At 33.5% G+C, this 26707-nt stretch overlaps 1 protein-coding gene across 2 annotated transcripts; it reads right to left on the reverse strand.

Annotated features, from left to right (window-relative positions):
* Nucleotides 1–6578: 6578 nt before the first annotated feature.
* LOC130048374 (uncharacterized) lies at nt 6579–26132 on the reverse strand. Of its 2 annotated transcripts, XM_056145026.1 has the most exons (10): nt 25702–26124; nt 20265–20304; nt 19501–19707; nt 18117–18238; nt 17869–18004; nt 17008–17174; nt 15025–15096; nt 12956–13055; nt 8858–9004; nt 6579–8625 (listed from the first exon to the last, which is right to left on the reverse strand). In XM_056145026.1, the coding sequence occupies exons 1-10, from the start codon at nt 25795–25797 to the stop codon at nt 8252–8254; spliced, it is 1461 nt and encodes a 486-aa protein (XP_056001001.1). In that variant the 5' UTR covers nt 25798–26124; the 3' UTR covers nt 6579–8251. The 2 variants fall into 2 exon arrangements, with proteins under 2 accessions (XP_056001001.1, XP_056001002.1); XM_056145027.1 differs by lacking the exons at nt 6579–8625; nt 8858–9004 and adding an exon at nt 9012–10280 and having other exon boundaries at nt 25702–26132.
* Nucleotides 26133–26707: the final 575 nt, after the last annotated feature.

The following is a 26707-nucleotide window of genomic DNA, read 5'->3' on the forward strand; positions in this document are numbered from 1 at the left end:
TCTCACGAAAATATTAACAGCTATGAAAGAGAACCTTCAAACTTACTGTGCGATTACATATGCCAGAAGTGGTGTAAATAAAATGTGGATTCTAAACAAATCTAAGGAAATTTTAGTAAACTTGAAATCGCAAAAACTTTTCTCAGATCAACAACATCAAAACGTATGACTTTTCAACACTTTACATGACCAGTCCGCAAGATAAATTAAAGACTAGACTTTTTGACATCATAGACAGTTGCTTCTTGGACAAAAATGGAAAACGGAAATGTTCACATCTAGTGACCAGTCATCCCCCTCAAATACTCTATTAAACACTACTCTGATTCCATGCACAAGTACTCCGAAGTTGAAATAAAAAAATGTGCTAGACTTCCTCATTGACAATACCTTCGTGGTATTTGGTGATCAGGTCTTCTAACAGTCTGTTGGAATTCCATGGGCACAAATTGTGCTCCATTGTTAGCTGACTTGTTTCTATGAAGCAGAATTTATTCAAAAACTTCTAGGTGAGAAGAAAAAATCTCTTGTTTAGATATATCGACGAAGTTTTATCTATTAACAATAATAACTTTCATTCATATCTCGATTCGATATATCCCAGGGAACTCGAACAAAAGACACCACAGAGTCGTCCACTTCTGCTTCATACATAGATATCTTATTGAAAGTAGATATTAACTGCAAACTAACAATTCAACTTTATGACAAACGGGGTGATTTCAGCTTCTCCATCGTCAACTTCCCATATTTGTGTAGTAATGTTCCATTATCACCTGCATATGGTGTTTATATCTCTCAATTGATTTGATACGCAAGAGTTTGTTCTGCGTATGGTCAGTGTTTAAATCGAGGCAAGCTTCTGACAAAAAAATTGATGGTGCAGGGGTTTCAACAGTCTCGTTTAAAGTCAGCATTTCGCAAATTCTATGGTCGTTATAACGATCTAGTTTGCCAATACTACCTATTATTGGGTCAAATGCTGTCTGACGTGTTTCATGCCGATTGTTAGACCGTTCTTGGCACCCTGAATTTGACTACGGATAACTTCGTTTACCTGATCAAGATATAGGACTCACCGCGGGTGTAACCGGTCGATAGGGGATGCTTACTCCTCCTTGACACCTGATCCCACCTAAAGCGTACCCAGGGGTCCGTGTTTGCCCAACTATCTATTTTGTATTGCTTATAGGAGTCATGAGACTGATCACTGTTCGTTATCTTCACGTTTCACTAAAGCAACAACGCCTACAAAAATCGATTTTATTGCATTGAATTTTGAAATTGTACCAGCGTACTCAAACGTACTCTAGCACACTCTGTTTAGTATAATCGATCTGGGACCCACTAACTTTATACATCGTTATAACTTATAAATATATCTCTACGGTTGTGAGTTATGGAACAACTTTTCTGCAACTGATTGCCAAGGGCTTAAATGGTTTTCAACATTTTATTTGTAAAAATGCAGAAAGTCGTCCCACAACGACGACATCGGATATATATGAAAGTCTCTACAATACTATCCAAAATAGATGTCCGCACTGTTATTTTCCAGGCGATTTTGTCGCACAGATCCTCGTTCTCTTCTAAAAGTCTTTTTAGGTCGTTTATTTTCATACTTGGGGACATTTCCAATAAACAATGAGGGTTAATTCCTGATGTCATTAATATGATATCTATCTAGACCTATATAACCTTACTGATTACTTCTAAACCTGGTTGTTGAACTGTTCATTTCCATTTAAAGTGATTTGCACCTGAGATTTGGCGCAACGTAAATTTTTGGGGAAATGTGTGTACAATGTATTATTTCTACATTGAAAGAGAATTAAGAAGCTAAATAGAAAGAGTGAGGCCACAATTTTTGTTATTGAGCTACAGTGTTGTAAACATGACCTTTTTGCACTTACGATTTATCTAATTAAACTTGAAATCAATTATTACATAATATAGATACATAATCTTGTCTTCTTATAATACTCTGGTGTGTCCAGGGGTCCGTGTTTGCCCAACTATCTATTTTGTATTGCTTGTAGGAGTTATGAGATTGATCACTGTTCGTTATCTTCACCTTGCATACAAATACAAAATTAATACTAGTAATGGAAATAAATGATGACCTTTTTCGCACTTCATATACGGAAGATTCATGATATCAAATTTGAAAGTTTAAAAGGACAAACATGTATTAGGAGTAATGTCAATTTGTAAAATTTCGCATAATTTTCAAGGGTTTGTCTTACATTTGAAAATGCAACTAAGAAAGTGGGGGTTAGAGATCAAGTCTTGAAATCATTGGCGAAAATATCTAAATTCTTATACCAAATTAATTTTAATAAAATGGGTGTTTTGTTTTTAAAAAACCCCACCCATATACATGTATATCAACCAAATTAATAAATTACAACATCTGAACAAGTTCCAAGTCTCAACTACTTGTACATGTATCATAGATTATAGAACTGAAATACACGTATAGAGGTATAAAAGAAGATATATTGGATGAAACAGAAACTGTAAAATCATGCAGATTTAGAACTTTTTGATTAATCAATCCTTTTGCCACAAAATGTAACTCCTGCCAAACCCTTTCAAAATTTGAATTGACACAAACTATTTCAGCTGAATAAGGTTCAGTAATAGATGTGTACTATGTTTGCACCAATGGGATAAGTATTTGCCCAGTTTTTAAACAGTAAATGTTCAGTTATAGCATCCTGTGCATTTGTGCTCAAAAGCTCAGGAGCTAACTTCCTTAAACACGCCTGAAAAAAATCTACATTGTCGACAAAGCATAAACGGAACATCAAAATTACAACGACAGTGATTTAAATAACGGATCATCAGCATTACAACGACAGTGATTTAAAGAACGGATCATCAGAATTACAATGACAGTGATTTAAACAACGGATCATTAGAATTACAACGACAGTGATTTACACAACGGATCATCAGAATTACAATGACAGTGATTTACACAACGGATCATCAGAATTACAACGACAGTGATTTTCACCGTTTCCAGTCTATCGTCCTGTTTCATTTGCACTATTCTGTCAACTATATACGAAATCATGTTGTGTAGATTTATTTGTAAACTTATATCTAACTCCCCGAACAAACTGTAGATTCTGTGACGTCAGCTTTCTAGATATTTTCAAACACATTACATGTTCCTACTCTCTGACCTTACGTTTACGTAACTCCTGGTGGAATGAAATCTCGCACAATTTCGATATATTCTTCCCTGTTGAACTTTGTGTTGGGACAGATGATGAAAAGCTTCTTTTTCTACTAGGACGCAATTGTTTTGCATGAATTCCCGGAACATACATACGATATCTTCAACTGTTTAAATTTCGTTAGATAGGAAACACAGCTTACATGCTACGACTGGACTCTTAAATCTGCTAATGAGTGTCAGTATAATTATGTGATATGAAATAAAAATGTAATCTTCATTCAAAATTGAATAATTTGTGAATTTATTTTGTCTTCCCCCCTCTTTCTTCTTTGTTCTTCGTTTTAGCTTTGTATGACAGTATGCAGTCTTCTGTTTACTGTACTTAAAATGTATTACTTATAACAGTATCCATTTTGTGTGTAATTGAATGCATTTGCATACTCCTCACATGAAAGAAAGCTGAGTGTGAATAAGTGGATACCTGGGATACCAAATCCAAATTTAAAAGACATGTTTTGTATATCCTCAGTCAATGTCACACACAGGTGACAGCAGTGAGACTGCCTCTACATGTAAATCCAATTACATTTGAATTCACTAGCAGCCGTTTATACGGTAAACTGAACTTCAATAATGACCGCAACTTGGGCATTTAAGGCTACTTAAAAGATTGTTTAATCGCTCCATTATTTAGATAATAATGGAGAGTTTCACTACCAAATAATGATGTTCTATTTAGTCAATTTCATCATTTTAAATATACATACATGTATTTCCCTGACACCCCTTTCAGACATTTTGCATGGAAGTCAGAAGCCCTATCCACTAAGACACTGACGGCAATCACTGGAAAAATCAAACAATTTTATATGTCAAAACACTATACTACATGTAGTATGATACATATGTTACTGTATTTTTGGATTTTTTGCATATTATATTTTATCTCTTAGGCTGATGTGAATAAATGATATTCAAATTGGGGTTGATTTTAGTAGGTCAATACCCTTCCTTAAAAGCAATATACCTCAGCTCCATTACCTTTTAGGATGGTGAATGAGAGGAATTTTAACCTATACGTATTCGTTCATGTTTTCGTGTTATAGTTAGGTGAGGTGATGATAAAACATATTACATGTATTAGAAAAACATACAAACATTCTTTAATGTTACTATGTTTGGGACTTGTCCCAAACGTTGGTGGTCAGGTTGGATTTTTAACAGAAATAACGATAAAGATTCGCAATTGTGAATGCAGCAGATATGGTATATGTACATGTATACTATAAAATAATTATTTTTGCCGGTGTTTGTTGTTATAATTTGTAAAACAGAGATTTGTGTTTATGTGATAATACTGATGTGGCAAAATAGGGCAAAACATGTACTTAAAAAGTCGCCAGTAGATAAAGTAACAATGATCTGAAAGAATTGTAAGTTCATCTTACATGAAAAAATCCGTGACCAAGTTCTTGAAATAAAACCCAAACAAAACACCTTTTCCTGTGTATCAAAAGTATATTCAGTACTAACATTTTGCGTGCAAAATATCACACCTGACTGCATCATATAAATGTGAGAAAAGTATAAAACACCATACCTGACCGCGTCATATTAATGTAAGTAAAGTCCGTCTTTAAGTACTGGGTTTGAATTACGTAATTTGCATTCAATAATATTAAACAGCATACGGCATTAGTAAAAATGGACTTCATGACCAATATCAAAACATAGCTGCTAAGTATATATGTGATGACTTTAATATCATTTTTGTCGTTTTGGTCAACAAACAAGCAGCTACTCATAATTTATCATACATAGTAGAACAACAATGGATCCCAGAGAACCTTTTCGGGCAAAGTTTTTTGTTATGTACCGTATACATCTAATACAGAGGCACACTACACAAGAACATCTAATTTATAAAATACACAACTCTTTAAACAACCTACGTGATTAATCTTCCGGGTAACCAGATTCTCTTGTCAGTGCAGCATTGCTTGAATTCCTCACTATTCAAGTCTCAAAAGTGTGTGATGTTGTGAAAATGTGGAATTTACTGACATTATATCGCCATAAAAGATACCTTCAAAATAACGATAATAAACCGCTTACCAAATTCAACTTGTCATTTTAGATTACTATTAGATCCCTCTTAGCAAAAATACCATATGAGCCGTATTCCATCTTTATTTAAGTGTTAAATTTCGGTAATTTAACACTTTCCTGTGGTTTTCAATTTCACAAAAACTAATATCTCTAATTCAATCTTCATCTAGAGATTTAGTCAAGCATTTAGAGAAGTACCTGTACCGGTCCACCAGTTTTTAGTGGTAATGAAAACGTATACTTATTGAAACTTTAATGAGCAGTGAAATAAATATTCCTGACTATAGTCTAAGATATGGATTGTATCATAAATGTGCTGCAGTATCTGTCTCTAGATGTACACTATATATCAAATTTCTCCATTCATATATTCACAGGATAAATGGTAATTATAATGCTCATCTCTCTCTGTCTCTCTCAATAGGCGTATTCAAAGCCATACAGGGTTGGTTAATAACTATATCCTCAGTCTCGATTAGATTAGCCGCGTCATAGAAATGGGATCATACCATACTAGAACAGAATATTTGATATTCTAAAATTCGAGCTAAATGGAAATGTGAGTGGATCATTTAGATAAAATAACCATGCCTCTTTTAAACCTGTATCAAATGCACTTGTGTACATGTGCAGCACTGATCCGAACTAACTAGATGTTAGAAACTAAACTTAGCGTGACGATAATTGTTTTGATAATAAGATATAGCGAGTTTTTATTTTTCGTCTCTCCATATGCCTTCAGGAGCGCAGGAAGCTTCAATAAGCTACGCTGTTTATTTATGCATTTGTTTCCTTATAATAGCAGTTATTTGACGCGCCACGCAGTTGACCAAACAATTATTCTCTACATCAATGCACAAGAAAAAGCACTACCGTATACTGTTGGTAGAACTTGATAGATGATACATAGAAAAGTTTTTCCTTAATGACAACTTACACTACAGTTTTGAAAGCCCTGGTCTGTTGAGCAGCGTGACCCTATAAAGACTTCATCGCCCTGATTAGTATCACGGAACGCACCGAAGCACGGTCAGATCTACTACCCTACATAGGATGCAGTCGTTTCACACACTTCACTGTCTACTAGAGAGTGGAAATGAACGCATTATCACGTCATCCACCACACATTCCTTATTTTCTAACTGACATAAAAGTGATTTTAGGTAGTACGAATATTATATGTGTACAATTCCACTTGACATGAAATCTCCCTACGTCATTGCATTGTGCACATAAACCAATCTCTACCGAGAAAATGAAATGTAAAAAATCGAAATGATTTAGATTGAACACATTTTATTGAATTTTGAAAGAATGGATGAGGTCTGGCATAAGCTATATAACTAATTGCAGTGTATACCCTCTCTCAACAAGCATATAACAAGGACAACATTACAAGTATGGGAAAAATCATCGTTATATGATGCAGAACATTTGATGTACAATAGTTGCATTTACAAGAACTTGCTTGTTATCGACAAATTCAAATGTACATTGTACATGTATATCTGCATCCAATAAAAGTAAGAAAAAACCCAAAATCAAGACAGAAATTACACACTGTATTGATTTGCTAGCAAATCTATAACTAACTTATCGAATTGCAGCGCGGCGTCATGTTAGGGAAATACCTACCAATAGTACACAGGTGAATTCCGTTGTATTTAAAGCCGCAGATGTTTTCATAAAATGTAACTTATATGCAAACATAATTTTCTGTATGAAACAAAACAAAACTGAAAGATATAGAACATGCGATAACAAGTGCAAGCAGAAAAACGGTAAACAAACATTTATTATTGTCAGTACCCAATAGCATGACGAAAAAATGAAATGTTGAGAATTGCACAGTTGATAAGTCCATTGAAGGAGCCCAGCGCTGTCATGCAATGCAAAAAGCGTAGACTTTTGAACGAAAATAGGTGATATAGACTCGAATGTTTATGAAGATCTATAACGACATGTATTACAACTCAACTGTAATGCCGATACTTTAAAACATATGTGGTGTGTTGAATTGAAAAGAAGAATATCTTCTTGGGTGAGCTTTCTTTAGTTCCTTCTTTAATAGAAGAAAAGGATGTTCGTAAGTAGTATAGTGCGATTAGTACTGTACATTTAAAGGGAACCCCATTTTTGGGAACCAGTTTGTTCATAGACAAATCTTTCATTTCTACCAGCAGCTCAAACTTAAATGATATCCCAAGCTTATTAATTTTATTTCACAATGGAAGATACATAAAAGCAAAGTTCAAATTTTGGCATTAACAATTCTTTACAGATGACAAGGATAAAATGCATATCGATATTCTAGTGAGAATATTGTTATACAGCTGGACTATGATGGTTTAATAAAAAAAAAAGTAGTATGGCGCTGCTAAAGTGAAAGTAAACGAACAAGAAAGAAAGTAGGCCATCATCTTTGAAACCCAAATCATCATTTTAAGAACATCTAAGATAATTTTCTCGAGCGCTGATTATCAAATCCTTGAATATGGCAATATTTTGTTGTACATGTACTCTAGATTGTTTTGAATGAATTACATGTAGATATGTATAACAATATCTAATTACAGTTTGATGGAAAATAACGCAAAAATAGCATAAACAAGTAATGTGTAATTATTTAAGAAATTTCTCTATTCATATACCCATGAGACAATTTGATTGAATAGAATGAAAACAAAAATTATACAAATTTAGCATTATCAAGTAAATATATACATGTAGTATCATATATTAAATTTCTCCATTCATATATACACAAGATATTTACAGTAACTGTAAATTACAATTTCAATGCCCCCCCCCCTCTCTCTCTCGTATACACAAGATATTTACAGTAACTGTAAATGACAATTTCAATGTTCATCTCTCTCTCTCAAAGATACACCAGCATAAAATCAATATATCATGGATTGAATTAATCACACAACTTCGACTCCACATAACTTATTGTCCATGGACAGGGCAACCATTCATATTTATTATCATCATTTGCATCCGTAAACTTGTGTCATCGTCCTCTATCGTTTCCTGAATTTGATCGGGATCGGCATACCATCGCTCCTGATACCAATCGGAACACCTCACCCTTTCCTCCGTTCCTACGTATGACGTAAAGCGCGAGGGGTCCCGATTGTCCTGATACGTGTTACCAGACCCGAAAGAAGCCAGTGACACGGCTTCTTCATCAATGCGAGGGATAGTTGGTTCAAATGACACTCCAGGAAGTGGTCTTTCGCTAACCATTGGGAATGACTGTATGCATTCAGAATCTGATTGGCGTTGTTTCTTTCGGTTTAGGAAACAGAAAACTGATGGCACTTAAAGAGAAACGAATTATCGGTTTGAAATGAAACGACTAACAGTCAGCAATTCCGGAAAAGGGGTGTGATATACATGATGTAATGATATTTAAAATTTGATATCAGAATTTTGCTGGTACTGTTCGATGCATATCAAATCAGATTGTACAAAAGGACATGGTTCAGCCCATTGTAGCGTGTAAAATCTCTACTTTTTATGATGTTGATTGTTGATATAGTAAATGCTTACCCTTTTTCCCGACTGCAATATACATGACAATCAGTAGCACGATGGCGATGAGGCTACCAATGACTACAAACGGGGTCGTTGTTGTCTCTTTATGTTCTCGGTCCGTGTTCACCAATACCTTCCCATCAATTGCATGTTTGACGCTCGCTTTTAAGGACGAAGAAATCATAGTAAGATATGATTAATGTTTCTGCAGTTTGTTCACTAAAAAGTACCTAATAACTCTTTCTATAAAGTACCTAAAAACTCTTTCTTTATGGATGCAAATTCAGTTGTGTAAATGAACACCCAAAAATCAAAATCGCAAAAATTTTCATGCGATTTTTTGCTGTTTTTTTGTTTTGTTTTACGCATAGTAGTTCAACAATTCACGTTAATCTCGATGGTAAGTTGAAGAAATGTCGAAAATGAAAAATAATGATTCTCATTAATTCTATTAAAGAGAGTTTTAAAAGCTTCTGCATCATAGTAAAATTAGTGTGTCACAGTTGTTACTATAGTAAACCAAAATGAATAGTAAATAGATGTGACATCATAGTTATCGCTATAGTGATGTGACATCATAGTTATTGCTATAGTGATGTGACATAGTTATTGCTATAGTGATGTGACATCATAGTTATCGCTATAGTGATGTGACATCATAGTTATTGTTATAGTGATGTGACATCATAGTTATCGCTATAGTGATGTGACATAGTTATTGCTATAGTGATGTGACATCATAGTTATCGCTATAGTGATGTGACATAGTTATTGCTATGGTGATGTAACATAGTTATTGCTATAGTGAAATGACATCATAGTTATTGCTATAGTGAAGTGACATAGTTATTGCTATAGTGATGTGACATCATAGTTATTGCTATAGTGAAGTGACATAGTTATTGCTATAGTGATGTGACATAGTTATTGCTATAGTGATGTGACCTAGTTATTGCTATAGTGATGTGACCTAGTTATTGCTATAGTGATGTGACATAGTTATTGCTATAGCGAAGTGACATAGTTATTGCTATAGTGATGTGACATCATAGTTATTGCTATAGTGAAGTGACATAGTTATTGTTATAATGATGTGACATAGTTATTGCTATTGTGATGTGACATAGTTATTACTATAGTGATGTGACATCATAGTTATTGCTATAGTGAAGTGACATAGTTATTGCTATAGTGATGTGACCTAGTTATTGCTATAGTGATGTGACCTAGTTATTGCTATAGTGATGTGACCTAGTTATTGCTATAGTGATGTGGCATAGTTATTGCTATAGTGAAGTGACATAGTTATTGCTATAGTGATGTGACATAGTTATTGTTATAATGATATGACATAGTCATTGCTATTGTGATGTGACATAGTTATTGCTATAGCAAACCAAATAACATAGCTATTATACCTTGTATGAATATTGCTAAACTGAATAAAATGCCATATTTATCACCACAGTAATTTAGAAAAAAAAATCAATTTTGAAAATATATGAGGATATGAACTGCTATGTTCTCGCCGCCATACTTCACGGGGCGCATTATTTTCAAAAATGAAAGTCAGGCTTTATATATTTATATTCTATTTTTATTTCTATCGGAATCCCTGGCCGTTAGAATAAACATAACTAACAACTCCATCTTGTGACAAAAGGGATGACTTCAGCTTCTCCGTCGTCAACGTCCCATATTTATGTAGCAATATTCCATCATCACCTGCTTATAGTGTTTATGCCTTTCAACTGCTTCGAATCGCAAGAACGTGTTCTGCGTATAGTCATTTTTTAAATCGAGGCAGATTACTCACAAATCTGTTTTAATGTTCTATGGTCGTGATAATGATCCAAATTACAAGTACAACCTGAGAGGGCCATTAGGTCGTTAAGGAATGAATATATTATCTTTTCGGTGGATGGAGGGATCCACGAATAAAAAAGACGGAAAACTACATCATTGAGCGTAGCACATGATGCAAAGTTTTCCGTCTTTTTTTTTTTTTTTTTACATGGAATCCCTCCATCCACCGAAAAGATAATATATTCATTCCTTATCATTTAAATATGTAAAGCATTGACTTTGAATGATAAAACATGATATGATTTGAGTTCAATTAAAGATTTTTTTAACTACATTATATGACTCTTCGAAATTGGCGTAGTAATTTATGAAGACATCAACTGAAAATCGTAAATGGCGGCTTCCACGAACTGTTTACTTTTGACTCTCAAACGGGTTCCCTGTGAACTGAAAAGTGCAACTTTGAAAGGACGAGTTAGAGATGAATACTGTGGATAGAAAATTGCTGGAACTTTATTGAGTGGAACTGGCATTCACCTCAATGTTCGATGTCGGTACGAACGGTAAGCGAGGGACATGTGCATGATGTGTCATGCGATCAGAGACCAGGCAAGTAGGGTTCTCTTGAGGGTTTCTACGGTTTCCAGGGGGACGAGTGAGTGTTGCAGAGGGTCTTGCAAATTTTGCTAGTGAATTACTACTGCAATCCTTGTTATAACTGCGTACGGACGCCTCGTTCCGGTGCCCACTCACGAACACAATATGTCGGAGTTCAAAACCATCATCGTTAAGGGTTTGAAAAATATCATCGAAAGTACCAATACCGAAATTTCCTCCCTTGGAATCCATTTTCAGAAATTGCATAAGCCGACGTGTACGCGCGTGTGTTATGTTTTTCCTTCAAATAGTCATATTTATTTTATTTTGTATAATTAATTGTTTATTTATCATTTATTTTTGATATGTTAATGTTTTTGTTGAATGAATTTATTTGGATCGAGAGAGTTGTTAAGTTGTTCTTTTCAGGATTCCCAATCTATAAATAGATCTATAACTAGACCACTCAGTGGAATCCCCAACATTCCAATAGAAAGTAGTTCCGGCCATTTATTATTTTATTTTTCGGGGTATACGATATTCATATGATAGATCAACCAATGAAAAGGCGAGTAAAACATGTAAAATTAAATAATGATAATGTCTGACGTGTTTCATACTAATTGTCAGGCCATTATTCACACACTGGACGACGGCTTATTCCGGTTAACCTCATCAAGAAACAGGGTTCACGGTTGGTGTGAACAGTTAACAGGAGATGTTTACTCATCTTAAGCACCTCATCCCACCTCTGGTGTGTCGAGGAGTCCGTGTTTGTCCCATTCTCAATTTTGTATTCTTTATAGGAGTTACAAGATTAGTTATCTTCACCCTTTCACCTACTATATCTATCATTTATCAAGATTCCTCCGTGTATTGTGCACACGTACAACGTATATGGCCATTATGATGATCTAGTTTACTAATACAACCTATCATTGGAATGCTGTCTCGTGTGTTTCTTACTAATTGTTAGGTCATTCTTTTCACACTGATTTATTTGTCAGTAGTCTGTTTCGATTTTAAAATTGATCATCTGGGTACAAGCTCTAGTGTGTCGAATTAGTTCAGAAACATCAACACCATAAGAAGTTGAAAATGAAATAATGCTACATACATATCAATATAAAAAGTTGACAATGGAGAAGTTGAAATCTTTCAGGCTGTCAAAATTTTGTTTATTGCTTGATTTATTTCACCTATAATTTAACATTGAAGTGTATAGGAAGAGCATGTTTTAATAAACTTTTTAAAATAATTATATTTTCATACATATCTTGGTAAAGAGTTACATAAAAGTTCTCTTTATGAAAATATGAAATAAAATTAATCATTTACCGCAGACATTTTTCGGAAAAAGGGGAATTTTCTTATTTTTACAAAGGGCAGATAACTCTTTTAAAAAAATCAAGTGCAAAACATGTCAGCTTCTACCAGTCATGTGAATGTCATCTACTTCATTTTCATAATCATTTAACAATCGAACATTTCTGTTGATTTAAATCCTTCAAATTGTGCATTATCCTTTCGTTGTACGTTGAATATATCAAATTCATATTATTTCTACCACTAGCACCAAATACCGAACTATGATTATTGTTATGTGTAATTTGAAATAAAAAAAATAACCCAGAATACAATTAAATCACACTGCCTCATGTGTCCTCCGAGGCAGGATAACTTGGATTAGTAAGTTATGTAATTATATACCTTTTCTGAACGATCTGGGGATTTCTATGACTGAGGATTTAAGATAAAAATCCCTTTCTCTTTCCTCTCCGTTCCTCATGCTAACACAATGGAATTCAATCTGTTGGATAAAGCAAAAAGTATTTAAGACAGTGTTTGTTTGTGAAGATCTTATCTGTAAACTTTCTATGTGTAATTTTCTATGTGATTTCCCCAATTGTTCTGAAATCATGATACATGGACAATGTACCATGGCGGAACAATGGGTGTGCGGGAAAACAAATTCGAGGGTTCTGCAGCGACATTCATGCCCCTACTGGGTCCAGGGCGATAGAAATCCATGTCTTACTACACTTCAATAATGAAATCTGGGGTATAGCTTTTAATAGTATCAGAACACAAAAGTGTAAAACATATATAGTACTACAACATGTATAGTACTACATCATCTATAGTACTACATCATCTATAGTACTACATCATCTATAGTACAACATCTATAGTACTACATCATCTATAGTACTACAATATCTATAGTACTACAACATCTATAGTACTACAACATCTATAGTACTACAACATCTATAGTACAACATGTATAGTACTACATCATCTATAGTACTACATCATCTATAGTACTACATCATCTATAGTACTACAACATCTATAGTACTACAACATCTATAGTACTACAATATATATAGTACTACAACATCTATAGTACTACAATATATATAGTACTACAACATCTATAGTACTACAACATCTATAGTACAACATGTATAGTACTACATCATCTATAGTACTACATCATCTATAGTACTACATCATCTATAGTACTACAACATCTATAGTACTACAACATCTATAGTACTACAATATATATAGTACTACAACATCTATAGTACTACAACATCTATAGTACTACAATATATATAGTACTACAACATCTATAGTACTACAACATCTATAGTACTACAACATCTATAGTACTACATCATCTATAGTACAACATGTATAGTACTACATCATCTATAGTACTACAACATCTATAGTACTACAACATCTATAGTACTACAACATCTATAGTACTACAACATCTATAGTATTACAACATCTATAGTACATCATCTGAAGTACCACATCATGAAATTTTATTTTGTACGTTTATTCTTTTCTGATTTTCAAATCGTACTCAAATAATATTTCCCAACAGAAAAAAGGGTATTTGAAGTTCTATAAAGAGATTTATTTTATATCAAATAATTTCTTTTGTTTTGTACATTTATTCTTTTATGATTTTCAAATCGTACTCAAATAATATTTGTTTTAGTTTTCTAATAGAAAATTACATGAAATTCTATAAAGAGACTTCCTGCAAAAATTGTTGAGAGGACAGGTTTTATTTTATATCATTTTTATTAAACTAATACTTTCTTTCAAGGGTTAACGTTCTTTCAAGAAAAGACTTTCTAAAACCCATGGCTCTGTAAACTAATAATATTTAGGTTGTATTATGCGCAATGTATATAAAACTTTTTTTTTTTCAATTCCAAGAATTATTTTTGTGTAAATTGCTTTTGACTACAACGGAATATTTACTTCATTAAATTCTGTCACAGAATTGACGTGTTTTAGATAATAAAAAAAAAAAAAAAAAAAAAAAATGCTGCAATTATGAAAATACAGTTTTTTAAAAAAAAACCTGTATTCAATGTTTTCTGGTAAAGCTTTCTGTGTCTATATATATATATATATATATATATATATATATATATATATATATATATATAGTATTAAAATGAAATAAATATTACATTACATTACACTTTGAAAAGCGTTGTTCACCTCTTTTCCCCTCCCCCTCTTATACGTCTTCATCAAGTCCGCCAGTGGAAACACTAATATGTTTCTTATCGGACAAGCCAGTGTAAAAGGGGTCAAATGTACAATGCAGATGTTCTTCAAATTTCCGGTATCTTTTAACATTGCAAAGGTATTTGCAGTAGAGGTTGGGCGTACATGAAGGATGGCACAACGAATGGGATGAGGAAAACGACAGTAATGTTTAGCGATGGCAGCAATATTACCTTGACATAGTATCTACCGGGGCTGCGGCTGGACCACACATAACTCGCTGATACATAGTTGTTTTTGAAGTTCTGAAATAATAGATTCGTCCATTTTCAACAAACACAAATTTCAGATTTAGATGTTGTATCGTGTAAAGAATAAACGCTAGGCAAAAACAAATCAGCTGTAGTTTCTGTATAGCTTTAAAATCAATGTCACACATGTAAAAAAAAAAAAATGTCATACATGTATACATGAAAAATAAAAGTTATGTATTGGTTTTGTATTTTCGCATACATGAATTGTATATTTTTCATTGTGTGAACCATTTTTCTAAACAAACATTAAAGTCTATGCAAAATGTATTTCTACTAAAGAAACGGTGTTCTGATGTGTTTATCAAAATACGCTTCTTTCTGATAGACACATACAGACGTTTGTGATATCATTCTATGCTGGCTGTACATGAAATTGATAAACGATCCACAGAAGGCGATATATCCATTATTGAAGAGTCTAGTCAAATAGAACCCAGGAATCATGTCCACGTTTGACTACAATTTTAACACAAACATTGCGTTTCACTTTAGCTGAATTTTAGTGATTTCGACATAATTTTGACGGATTTAATTGTGCTATTTCTCATAGGCTTTTGAAAACGCGCTTCAGGTTATTTTTTTTTTCTGAATAAGACCTTCAAACCTTAAAGGAGAAAGTCAAAGATCTATGATCCTTCACGGATGAGTGGATCTGTTTACGTTATCACAAAAGAATGGACCCTAGGCCCCAAGACCATAAACTGATAATAGACATGTAAGTCACACTTTTGATGCCTTATACCGGTATCTTAAGACACGTAGCACAAATGTTTAAAAAAACTGAAGGGTTATAAAAAAAATCAAATGCAAACATATATTGAATTTTTTTTTGTTTATGAAAATTAATTCAAAAGTTAGCTGGATTTGAAATTTAGACTTAAGGCTATTCTACGTTTATGGTCTTGAGGCCAGGTTTTCTTGTGATCGTTTATTTCGTCTACTGTGTCTTCATTACAAAACTATCGCAAGCAGTGTCCCAGTAGTAGTTGAAAAGAAGTTGATGATGTTGGAATACATGTACTGACATATAATTTAAGTCAAAATACACATCAATAAAAATAAGCGCACGTACTCTACTGATCAGATCAGATCTAAGATTAGTGCAACTGTACCTACATGTGCAAGTAACTAGTGTAAGTCCTTAATGTTTTCCTCTCAATAGAATTGAGGGATTCAGTGAAGTAAGTGTTTCCTTTCAATGAAAATGAGGAATTCAGTGAAGTAAATATTTTCCTCTCAATGGAATTGAGGGATATAAGAAAGTAAATCTTCACGATCAATCTAACGGAATTGCAAATTGAACTTGCATTCCTCCGAGACGAAGGTCACTAAATTTCAGGACAATATCTGTATTCGCAACGGGAGAGAAATTGTGACCAAATATCAACGCTGTACATGCATATCTTACAGAAATAAAGTCCGGAAAACATGACTTCAGACATACACACGGACAACTTTATAACGCTGACGACGGGTGGATAAAAAAGCAAACGGTTTGTCCTTGGTACTAATAACCCTATTATAATGTATCCAATAGCGCCTTTCACATCTACGGAAATCGTCTAGGTAACACAAACTTAGATCGTTCTCGTATTCATTCAAGTCACCCTATAACATGTATGATGTAGTTTGCTTCAACATTTACTAACGAACTAACAACAACTCTTCAGTCGATAACTTACATATTTTTGGGGAAAAAAATAGATTAAGAATACAATTTCATTGTTGAAAATACCACAACCTTTCACGCCAAAAATACTTGCATTGTTTATGACTACAGAGTGTTTATGAGGACCTGCCTTTCAGTACAATTTGTAAAGATGCAAAGACAACATTGAAGAATCATATTCTTATTCAAAGATACGCTTTTTTTGTAACCTATCTTTAGAGAGACCTGCTCACATTTACGTCTTGGCACTGTTCAGTAGAATTTTTCACACAGCCTCCAGAGTCCTTGCATATATGAAGCATTCTAACACAGGTGCACATGTCTTGATCAGACGGAGTGTCGTAAACAACACGGATATCGGTTTTCAATGGATAGTTTGAGACAGCCACTGCTAAGTTGTCTTGAAATGAACAACAAACAAAAAATCAGTTGGAGAAAATTCAATGATCTTTCTAAAAGTAAAAGTGTCAATTTTCTGTTACAAGCTAAAGAAATTAAAATGCTGTACAATTACTGAATTTTGATGAGGTTGACTATACGGACCTGGGTAGGTATTGGATTAACGAGGTCATAGACCGAAGTCACCAAAATACCACACCAAGTCTGCACAGTCACGATTTGACCTAATCAAAAGTCAATAACTGCGTAATTAAATGATCAGGAATTTTAGAATACTTTTCACAATATATTGGCTATCATTTTTATTTCTTCAACAAATAAAAACATGTATTATGATAATGCATTTAAATTCTATACGAATTTGTCAACAGTCAAATCCTAAAACTGTAACAGTTATAAATGTATTCTGTTTTTTATGTTGTAGGTAACAGTTATTTAACCGCAACTAGTAATGTTTGGTAAAGACATTAACCGTATTTTGACGTACCAATACATGCTTTAAATCACAATATTTGATTGGTCGATAAAACGTCAGCAGATATATGGTTGGTAAAGAAGGAAGTCGGGAATAAACCTCCAAAGGTTAATATAGAAGTGAACTTACTCCGAGATACAAAGTAAATAAGATCATATGTACCAATCAGGGAGCATCAGAATTCCTGATCATTAAAAAAAGGTTTATACTGGGTGCTCACCCTTTGAAAAGGACATGTAATGATTGGTCGATGAAGGGCGCCAAAGACCAATTGCAGATTCCCATTCCGGGAACACGGTCAGGAGGACTGTGTATGAGACAGGTCTTGTCTGTAAGCCTTGGAGACAGAGATGAGTCTGGATAGGTATATATGAAAAGTATGACCGGTCTTGCATAGGTAGGTTGGCATTCCATTCAGAATCATGTCACATATATATGGTATTTTTTCTCGATTATCGAAATACTTACAATGACTGTCTTGGAACTTGAAAAATATAAAACACGTTTCTCCGGATGTGCTTCATAGAAATGATCCTTGGCATTGTTAAATTTGTTTGTACTGCTGAATTTCATGAAAAGGGATGTGTTACCTGCAAGCAATACACATCGAATTAAAAAAACCCATACATAATGCATTTATTCAGTGAGCATTTGTGTAGACAGGATTGGATCCTCGTCACAATAATGATAACAGCGAAATGATGCTTCTTTCTTGACAAACACAGTGGTTGAATCGTACACTCGAACGCTTGGTCATGAAACACGTACATTATATACATGTACCTACATTTCCTCCTTCGAAAGAAAACAAAGCTGTACATATTTGATGAAAATACTGAACATTGTATATTGGATAAATTTGTTCTCATGATATTTTCGTCCATTTGGCCTTTACCAAAAATGGACGAAATCAAAAGGGGCGAATTTGATATCATTTCTTGCTTTAAAGTAACAGAAAATTATTTTGGACCAATTTAATGAAATCATTTTCATATGCATCTGACTGAAAATATCTCGGGGCAAACTTTTCCTGTATACGGTACATGTATAACAAATTGTACGGTAATGATGACGTCACAGTTATCGAGTACAAAGTCTGTTCGCGAAAAATATAACTCATTTAATGTTGACAGCTAAACTTTTGACATTCTGAATGCAAGAATAAAAGCGATATTTTAGCCTAACTCTGTGTTATGTAAAGAAATACTTTAGTCTTTTTATGTTTACAAACTTATATACTAATGTATTTTGTGATAAAAAGCATCTCAATTTTACGGAGTTACAAATTTAGCTTTTAGATGATACATTTGTCCTATATGATACTTGAAATGTGATAGATATAACAAACTTAGATCGATATCCATTTCTTTTGAAAACTTTGTAAATAATAACATATCGCAATCTTTGTTAACAAAACAAATAATAAACTGTTTAAAATGAGCTTATGGGATAAAGTATAACCTTAATTTTGTGTGAAACCTAATTAAACACATTAGACAGTAGATTGTGATAATTGAAATTGAGAAACAAAATTTGGGGAAAAATCGCGAATCAATCCCTTTAAAGTCCGAGTATTCGAAAAAGACATCAAATATTAGTCATTAAGTTTGACAATGATAATTATTTAGTCCAATACATCCAATCACTCTGACAAATAGGTATACAATGTGTACTATAATACTCAAAAAAGCATGGTTATAACTCTGCTATACTGCAACAATTAATAAAACAGTTTCCATTCCAGTGCACATCAAAGAACACGATGAGTTCCCAATTTTATCTGTGTTGGTATCTTTATTTTTACAATTGTAGCCAAAATAAAGACTGAGACAAGGGTCCGTTTTATGCTTACCTCTATTTCCGTCCTCAGTAAAACCTATCTCCAATCCATGTGTAACGTTTGTGTTATACTCCTTGTTATATTCGAGTATCTTAGAAGAGTTCCAATATTCGTTTAGGCGGATGTATGACACGCGCACATACGGCTTTGAGGGGAAGCTGTCTTCTGGGTAGTCATATTGTTCACGACCGCCATGCCGATTCTTAAATAGTTCAACTTCTAAGGAAAGAGAAAACTGATATACAATATAAGTCAGAATGTCTGGATAAAGAAAAACTATAACAGAATATTATTAACTAAAAATGTCCGATTATGTGATTGAAGTAAGATACGAGTTGAAATGATAACGGAATTCACAAGGTTACAGTTCTAAACGGTAGGGATATAATCATTATATTATATCCAACTTTTCGCCGAAAATTGCAAGCGATGCAGCTGATAAAAAAGCAAACTAAGATGGCAACGTGGTATACCTGGTGAATATTTTGTTTAAAGGAAGACACTTTCTTCATTATAGATATTTAAAACGTCGAGTGCCTATGTTTTGCACATATTAAATCAAGTTTGCTCTAATGTTAAAAATACAATCACCTCAGTCTAATCCTAACGATTGTCTAATAAGTATGAACAATGAAAGATATGCCCTCGTTAACTTTACACTTATGTTGGTAATATTTCAAGAAAAAAAAGAAGTAAACAAACGTATTTCCTTATCTCGTGTTGCCTTTTAAATTTCATGCCGGGTATTTCTATATACATGTACGTAAAACACTTACCTTTCTCATATCCTTCCTCACAGCTAAAGTTTTTCAGTTTCTGAATAACAATAACGAATGATGAGAAAACATCAATAGAGGTATTCTAAAGAGAAATCACGGCCTCGTTGTGCACAGAAAAAGATTTTAAAACACAGATTACTATATTTCGGCCAAATTGTTATAAAACTACATGCTCTAAGAAATTATAAGAGGGACATGGCCGTCTGCTTGCGCGAAAGCATCTACATAACTGATATAACTTACCGTGAATCAGTGTATTTTTCATATATCAAAATATAGACCAGCCTTTAAAGTATACCTCCATATAATTTTTTTGCTGTTTCATTGCGTTATATTTCTCTATATAAGCACTATGACACGCACGCGGCTTCATCAATACAACTAATACTTAAAAGAGAAATTTTGTTAAATATACGAAAGTTATATTGAATTAGAACAACTTGGACATTTATTCCTTAAATAAAACAATGAAATTGAATTAGGTATGACCCTCAGAATTAACGTGATGTCGATTTTAAGAAAACTTATATTGCCAATAAAACCTGGTTATAAAGCCTTGGTACATGTACTTGAATGTGTACCTGTTTTCTGACTTGTGGATCATCACCGAACGTTTCGTGTTGTATCTCAATTTTAATCAGGTCATACCATCACTATGATTTATTGATTATGGAAGAACATACAGCTGTGAATTTTGTTACATTTTCAAAAACGTGTAGCACGTGTTGACGGTGTAGATTTCTATTATAAACTGTGGGAATGAAAATCTTCGGTTATTTCGTGTAAACCTTTTTCTACGGCGCTCTAGACCAGTTTCCAAATGTCTGCAATATGCCAGTGGATCATAGTTACAGGAATCTTTGAACTCATTTCATAAATACAAAGCAAACATCTTAATACTTGACGCACTTTGTTCGTGGGAAATATCGCCAAAAATCACTTACTTTACCAGAGTAATTTTTTGAGTAAAATTTTGCTAATTGTCAAAAATGTGATTAGAAGCAGCGTTTCACGTAAGCTAACTTAATTAACCAAGTATCATAAAAGAATTCTAACTTCTCATTAAGATTCAATCTATCGGAACTAAACTCGCCGCACACCTTTCTATCCGTAGTAACAGAATTTAGACTGATAAATGAAGTGTCTTCTGTTTTCTTGATACAATTTTATGAAAGTTACGATTCGTTACATTATGTACAATTTCCTTGACGTGTGTTGGGGTTATAAATGGTTTCAATGATATTTTCGCAATAAATCAAAAATGCTAACATTCTCTCATGGCAAAACCGATGATAAATACGATAAGTATTATATATAGCCGCTTTGTTTTGAACCTATTTCATTGATCAAATCAAACGGATTGGGAACAAGTTCTAACAATTTACAAGTCCCTCTCCTACAATATTATAATATGTCATGCAAGGTAATAATTAACAGGTAAATTACACAATGATTAGAAGAATCTACAAGTTTCTTCTATAAATTTATAATTTCAAATGGACCAGATAGAGATATTTAATTATGTGTATTGAATAGGCCTATCAAAGAAATAGAGATAACTCGTGTAATCAAACATTTGAATAGAAAGAAATCACCTGGAAATCACAACCTGTTCAACGAATATTTCATCGTATTTAAGGAATGCTTAACTAAATATCTTGTCAAATTTCAAATTATTTAATGTAGCTTTTCATCAGGGATCTTTCCTAATAGTTGGCCAGAATGGATTATAACATCCGTTTTATAATTAAAGAGGTATTACACTGTTAAGTTGACGGAGTAAGTATTTGGTAAGAAAAAGTATGATATTTGATTTCTGATGCCCAATTTGGTTTCAAAGCTGGATATAGTACAAGTGATGCTATTTTTGTTTTACATTGGTTAGTAAGACGAACACTTGCAAAACGTAAAGAAACCTGTTTTGTTGCTTTGTTGATTATTTAAAGGCTTTTGATAAAATTGATAGAAATATGTAATTTTTTAAATTATCAAAGTATGGAATTGATTGTCAAAAGTTAAATGTTATAAAGTCAATGTATCCCAAAATAAAAGCATGTGTAAGACAACAGAACCATTTATCAGTGTTTTTGAGATGCCAAGAGGGTTTGATGCAGGGGGAATCACTCTCTCCATTCTTATTTTCCTTCTATATACATTGTAAATTATTTTGAAATGGAATTTATTGAAAGCATGTATATACCTGTAGAAATTTGAGAAATAGCTTTGTTTTTTTATATACTTAATTGTTTGTATCAATATACAACTAAGTGGAATAGTGAACGTAGATAAAACTAACATTGACGTATTTAGAAATAGTGGTAGATTAAAACAGAATTTTTGCTTGAACTATGAAAGGGAAATTCTTGATATTGTAGACAATTTTAACTACCTTGGTGTTGTTCTGAATTCCAATAGCAAAAAATAAAACACAAAGTGTGTTAGCATCACAATGTAAACAAAAGCCTAAGTTGTTTGTTAAAGTAAAAGTAAAATGTTGCACTTAAATGTTCGTACAAAGTTGTCATAGTTCGACACATACTTTAGCAGTATAGTAAATTATGGCTGTGAGGTCCATGATGGTGTACTCGGAATTATGATCGACGAACTCCTCTTATCTTAAATAGGAAATATAGAATGATCAAATACCGAGGTTGAAGTTGAAAACAAAAATCAGATAGCTGCATTTTGAATAGTATATACCATGAAATGTTAGAAATGCGTAATTCAAAACCTTTCACCTGATGGTTGTCAGATGTAAAGGGTTTGATATGTTCATCTTAGGATTTGGAAATATATGGGATTCCCATTAAACGAATATCATTTTTAATCACAAATAAAACAAAGGCTGAATGACGTGTTTCTGCAAGAAATGGATGCATTTTTGAAAATTCATCAAAATGTTGTAATATGTAAATGATGGATTTAAGTTACAGTTGTATATTACAAAAGCAATTCCAAACACATATCTGCAAGAAATCAGTTAATATAGCATGCCATCACATAGACTGCGGGTAGCTGTAATAATGTAGCCCCATCCGAGTTGGTTTTTTTATTCTGACGTTTTCGGGATAGGGCTACAATTTCATTGGATATCCGTGATGGTGCAAATCATGAATTACCGATAATAAGCTCCCTAGTCCGAAATGTTGCTCACACCAAAAGGAGTACCAACTTTGTGCTTGGGCTTGTCTAGTAAAGATGTTTTTCATTAAACACCATGTACAGCATGCAAATTTCTTCGTCTGCTCCGCCATGCTTGTTATCGCGAGATCTCATAGGTGAATCTACTGAAAATCTTAAACATTGACAATCTGCGCGAAAATGTAGTTACTCGAGCCATTCCGACAAAGAAAGGAAAATCATATGGTTGCAGAAAGAATTTACACTCTGCTGTTCGTTTTTTTTTAACTTGATATGAAATCTAAACCTTTTAAATACCGACGAAATAGCTTGTTCATTGATGTAAATACTACCTTATAGGCTTATGGCATATGCAAATAACTTGACAACTTCAGTACATCAAACATGGCGCACAAATATGAATCGAGAAATTGGAAATTATAAAAATTGTTGAAAACGGTAGAATAGAGCTTCACAAATCGTATGTTGCAGATTGTAAATTTATATATGGACTAAGAAAACATAGAATATCATTTTGTTGACGTAAAGAAAGTCAGCAAATGTATAGAATGATCGAAAATGTTGCGGGAGTGAATCACTCCCGCATTTGCATCATTACGAAGATCCTAAAGAGTTGTAGCCCCCCCCCACCCCCACCCCCACAAATCGGAGAGGGCTACATTTTTGCAGCTAAGACTGCAGGCTGAACAAAGCAGATATAAGGTTTCAAGAAATGAATTTGTAAACTTTTTTCAAATGCAGAAATAGAAGACGAATTTCACTATTTGTAAGTTTGTCCATTTTATGATAATTTCAGAAAAAAATGTGTATTAAGAATTATTATTACAAAAAACCCTCTTTGTTACCATTTGAACAAATGTGTATCAAGTACAAAGGCAGTTAGCAGGTAAAATGATTATGTTGATGTGTTCGAGAAAAAATGGAATGCGTTTCATAAATTAAAAGATTTATAGTTTTAGATAATCTAGAATATATGTGTAATTGAATACATTAGTATTTATCATCAATGTCATAACAGTACATTTCATACCTTTTAGTTTTGACAACCTATCAGATTAACATTATCTTGTACATATGATAAGCCAGAGCAACTTCTTTCCTTTCTAACCCTCTTCCTCTTCTCCCATCTTTGAATGAACGCATATTAGAGTGGAGGTGTAAAGGGTAGATACAATATCCTGAACCCCCTAGTCAGGTGGGTTTGTAAGGGCATGGTGTTAAAACTCTGACTGTCATTATGTGAATAAAAGTTGTGTACATACTTAAAAAAAAAACCCATTTACGTACAAACTAGTTCACTTAGTATCAACAGAATATGTCACAGGATTATGTAAATTAGGAAAAAATATTATACAAATGCTGAGGTTATCCTATTTTTAAAAACTATATTTTATTTTATATTCATTATGTTACAAACTATATTTACTATATCACAAACATCAGCTATCTATACATCGAAGGAATTGTGGCCATTTACCTATCCTGCATTGTATAACTTTGTGTATAACTTTTGGTTATATTTATGTTTATTTATTCTATGTAAAAACGTTAAACTTATGAATTGCACGGTTTCTTGATAATAAACAATACACTGAACAGCTGAAAAATATTTATAGTAGGCCCTTTCCAATAATCCAACCCTAAGCCTACTACACATTAAGACTTAAAGTAAACTCTCCTTTGTGATGAAATCTAGTCCTATCTAATAACAATAAAAAGTCCTCCGCGATCTCTACACAATACAATACCTCTTAAACCTCGTATTTTGAACGCATCTATAAAAAGATAAAGCGCATTCCATGGCAACTGTTAGTAATATATAACCGAATATAAAGAGGTGGAGGTTTGGTTAGCGTGATATCGTGTTTCATTGTGGAGAGTCGGTATTGTTACGACTGGTTTTAGGATGATGAAGTCACGCAGACTGCCTTTTTACGCTTCATTTCCTTTGTAAATTGGTTATGAAAATTGGATATGTTTAGTATATCGGTCAGAGCAACCTTTTACATGCATCCTCATATATCTTATTCACGCAGTTTGTATACAGTTTGTATGCAGTAATGAAACGGGCATTTTTATTTTCACATTAATTCAATGTCCATTTCTAAAAATTAACAGTTTTGAATTATACTCTCTCTCTCTCTCTCTCTCTCTCTCTCTCTCTCTCCTCTTTCTCCCCAATTCCCCGATTCTCTCTGCTTTGCGCCTAACTTAGATAAAAAGATATTTTGATCCTCAAATATAACAACCTCAATTGTCTACATACGGTCGCTAGTGTAAAATATATTCTTACCGCTGCAGAACAGTTTGTAGAATCACAAAGCGAGGAACGGACATCTCGATAAGCCACGATGACCAACAGTAGGACTGTGATAGAACATAGAAGCATTACTCCGAGTCACCGCATCATCCGAGGGACACTTTTATAGTCATACTCCGTGTGTTCGGACTGTTCGATCGAATGGAAGGTTAGACATGTGTACAGCCAGTTGATATTTAAACCCTGCGTATTGAGGTGTATCTCTTCCGTGTTCACTGTCAGCTCCGTTGTGCGAATGGACCCTATTAGTGTGACATTGTCGGAAAGTTATAGCATTCTGGTTTGTTGCAAATAAACCAGTTCTTCACATATAAAAACAATCTAATTAGAATTAAATTCTTTGATCCACTCACGTATATCGCTACATTGTGTAACGATATACGTGAGCGGATCAAGGGATCTAATTTTAATTAGATGGATATAAAACTTGGCATCTCTTTTTTCAAACAGGGTGGGGCCGGGTTTGGTAGTAGAAAAGGAAGTTGGTTTAAAAAGATACACGTCACGTATCTGTAAATTCTTTGTATGGAAATGAAAAACACCCAAACCTTAAATCGGAATGGTGATGGGTTTTTGTCGTACAGTACACATGGGATTCAAATACATGTAATGGTATATATGCCTCTGGTTCAAATTTAATTTCCCCTTTTATTTACTACTGCCATAAAAAGAGGGGGGGGGGCAGTCATTATTAAAATAGTATGGGACGCCTCCTCTGCCCCTCCCCCTGTTTACGTTCCTATTATCAGATTTAAAAAGATATAAACAGAAATCGAGAATTAACATGTGCTTAGAATAAACGTGGTAACAACGTTAATCAACATATGATGATGGAATGTGCCAATTTAACGACGTGCTAGTTTTAAATCTGTTGGGATAAACAAATAAATCGGGTTCAATATACACGTGGTGCAGTTATTTATGAAACAGAATTCGTAGAGACTAGCACGCGCACATATCATTTTCCATAACGTGGAAT

Source organism: Ostrea edulis, chromosome 7 (assembly GCF_947568905.1).
Source record: "Ostrea edulis chromosome 7, xbOstEdul1.1, whole genome shotgun sequence".
Taxonomy (NCBI): Eukaryota; Metazoa; Mollusca; class Bivalvia; order Ostreida; family Ostreidae; genus Ostrea; species Ostrea edulis.

Coding starts and splice junctions, on each gene's coding strand:
- LOC130048374 (XM_056145026.1), bottom strand. CDS start 25,797: ATGCTTCTATGTTCTATCACAGTCCTACTGTTGGTCATCGTGGCTTAT. Junction 13,056..15,024: donor CCGGTAGATACTATGTCAAG/GTAATATTGCTG, acceptor TTTATCCAACAG/ATTGAATTCCATTGTGTTAG. Junction 8,626..8,857: donor TATTGCAGTCGGGAAAAAGG/GTAAGCATTTAC, acceptor TTTCTCTTTAAG/TGCCATCAGTTTTCTGTTTC.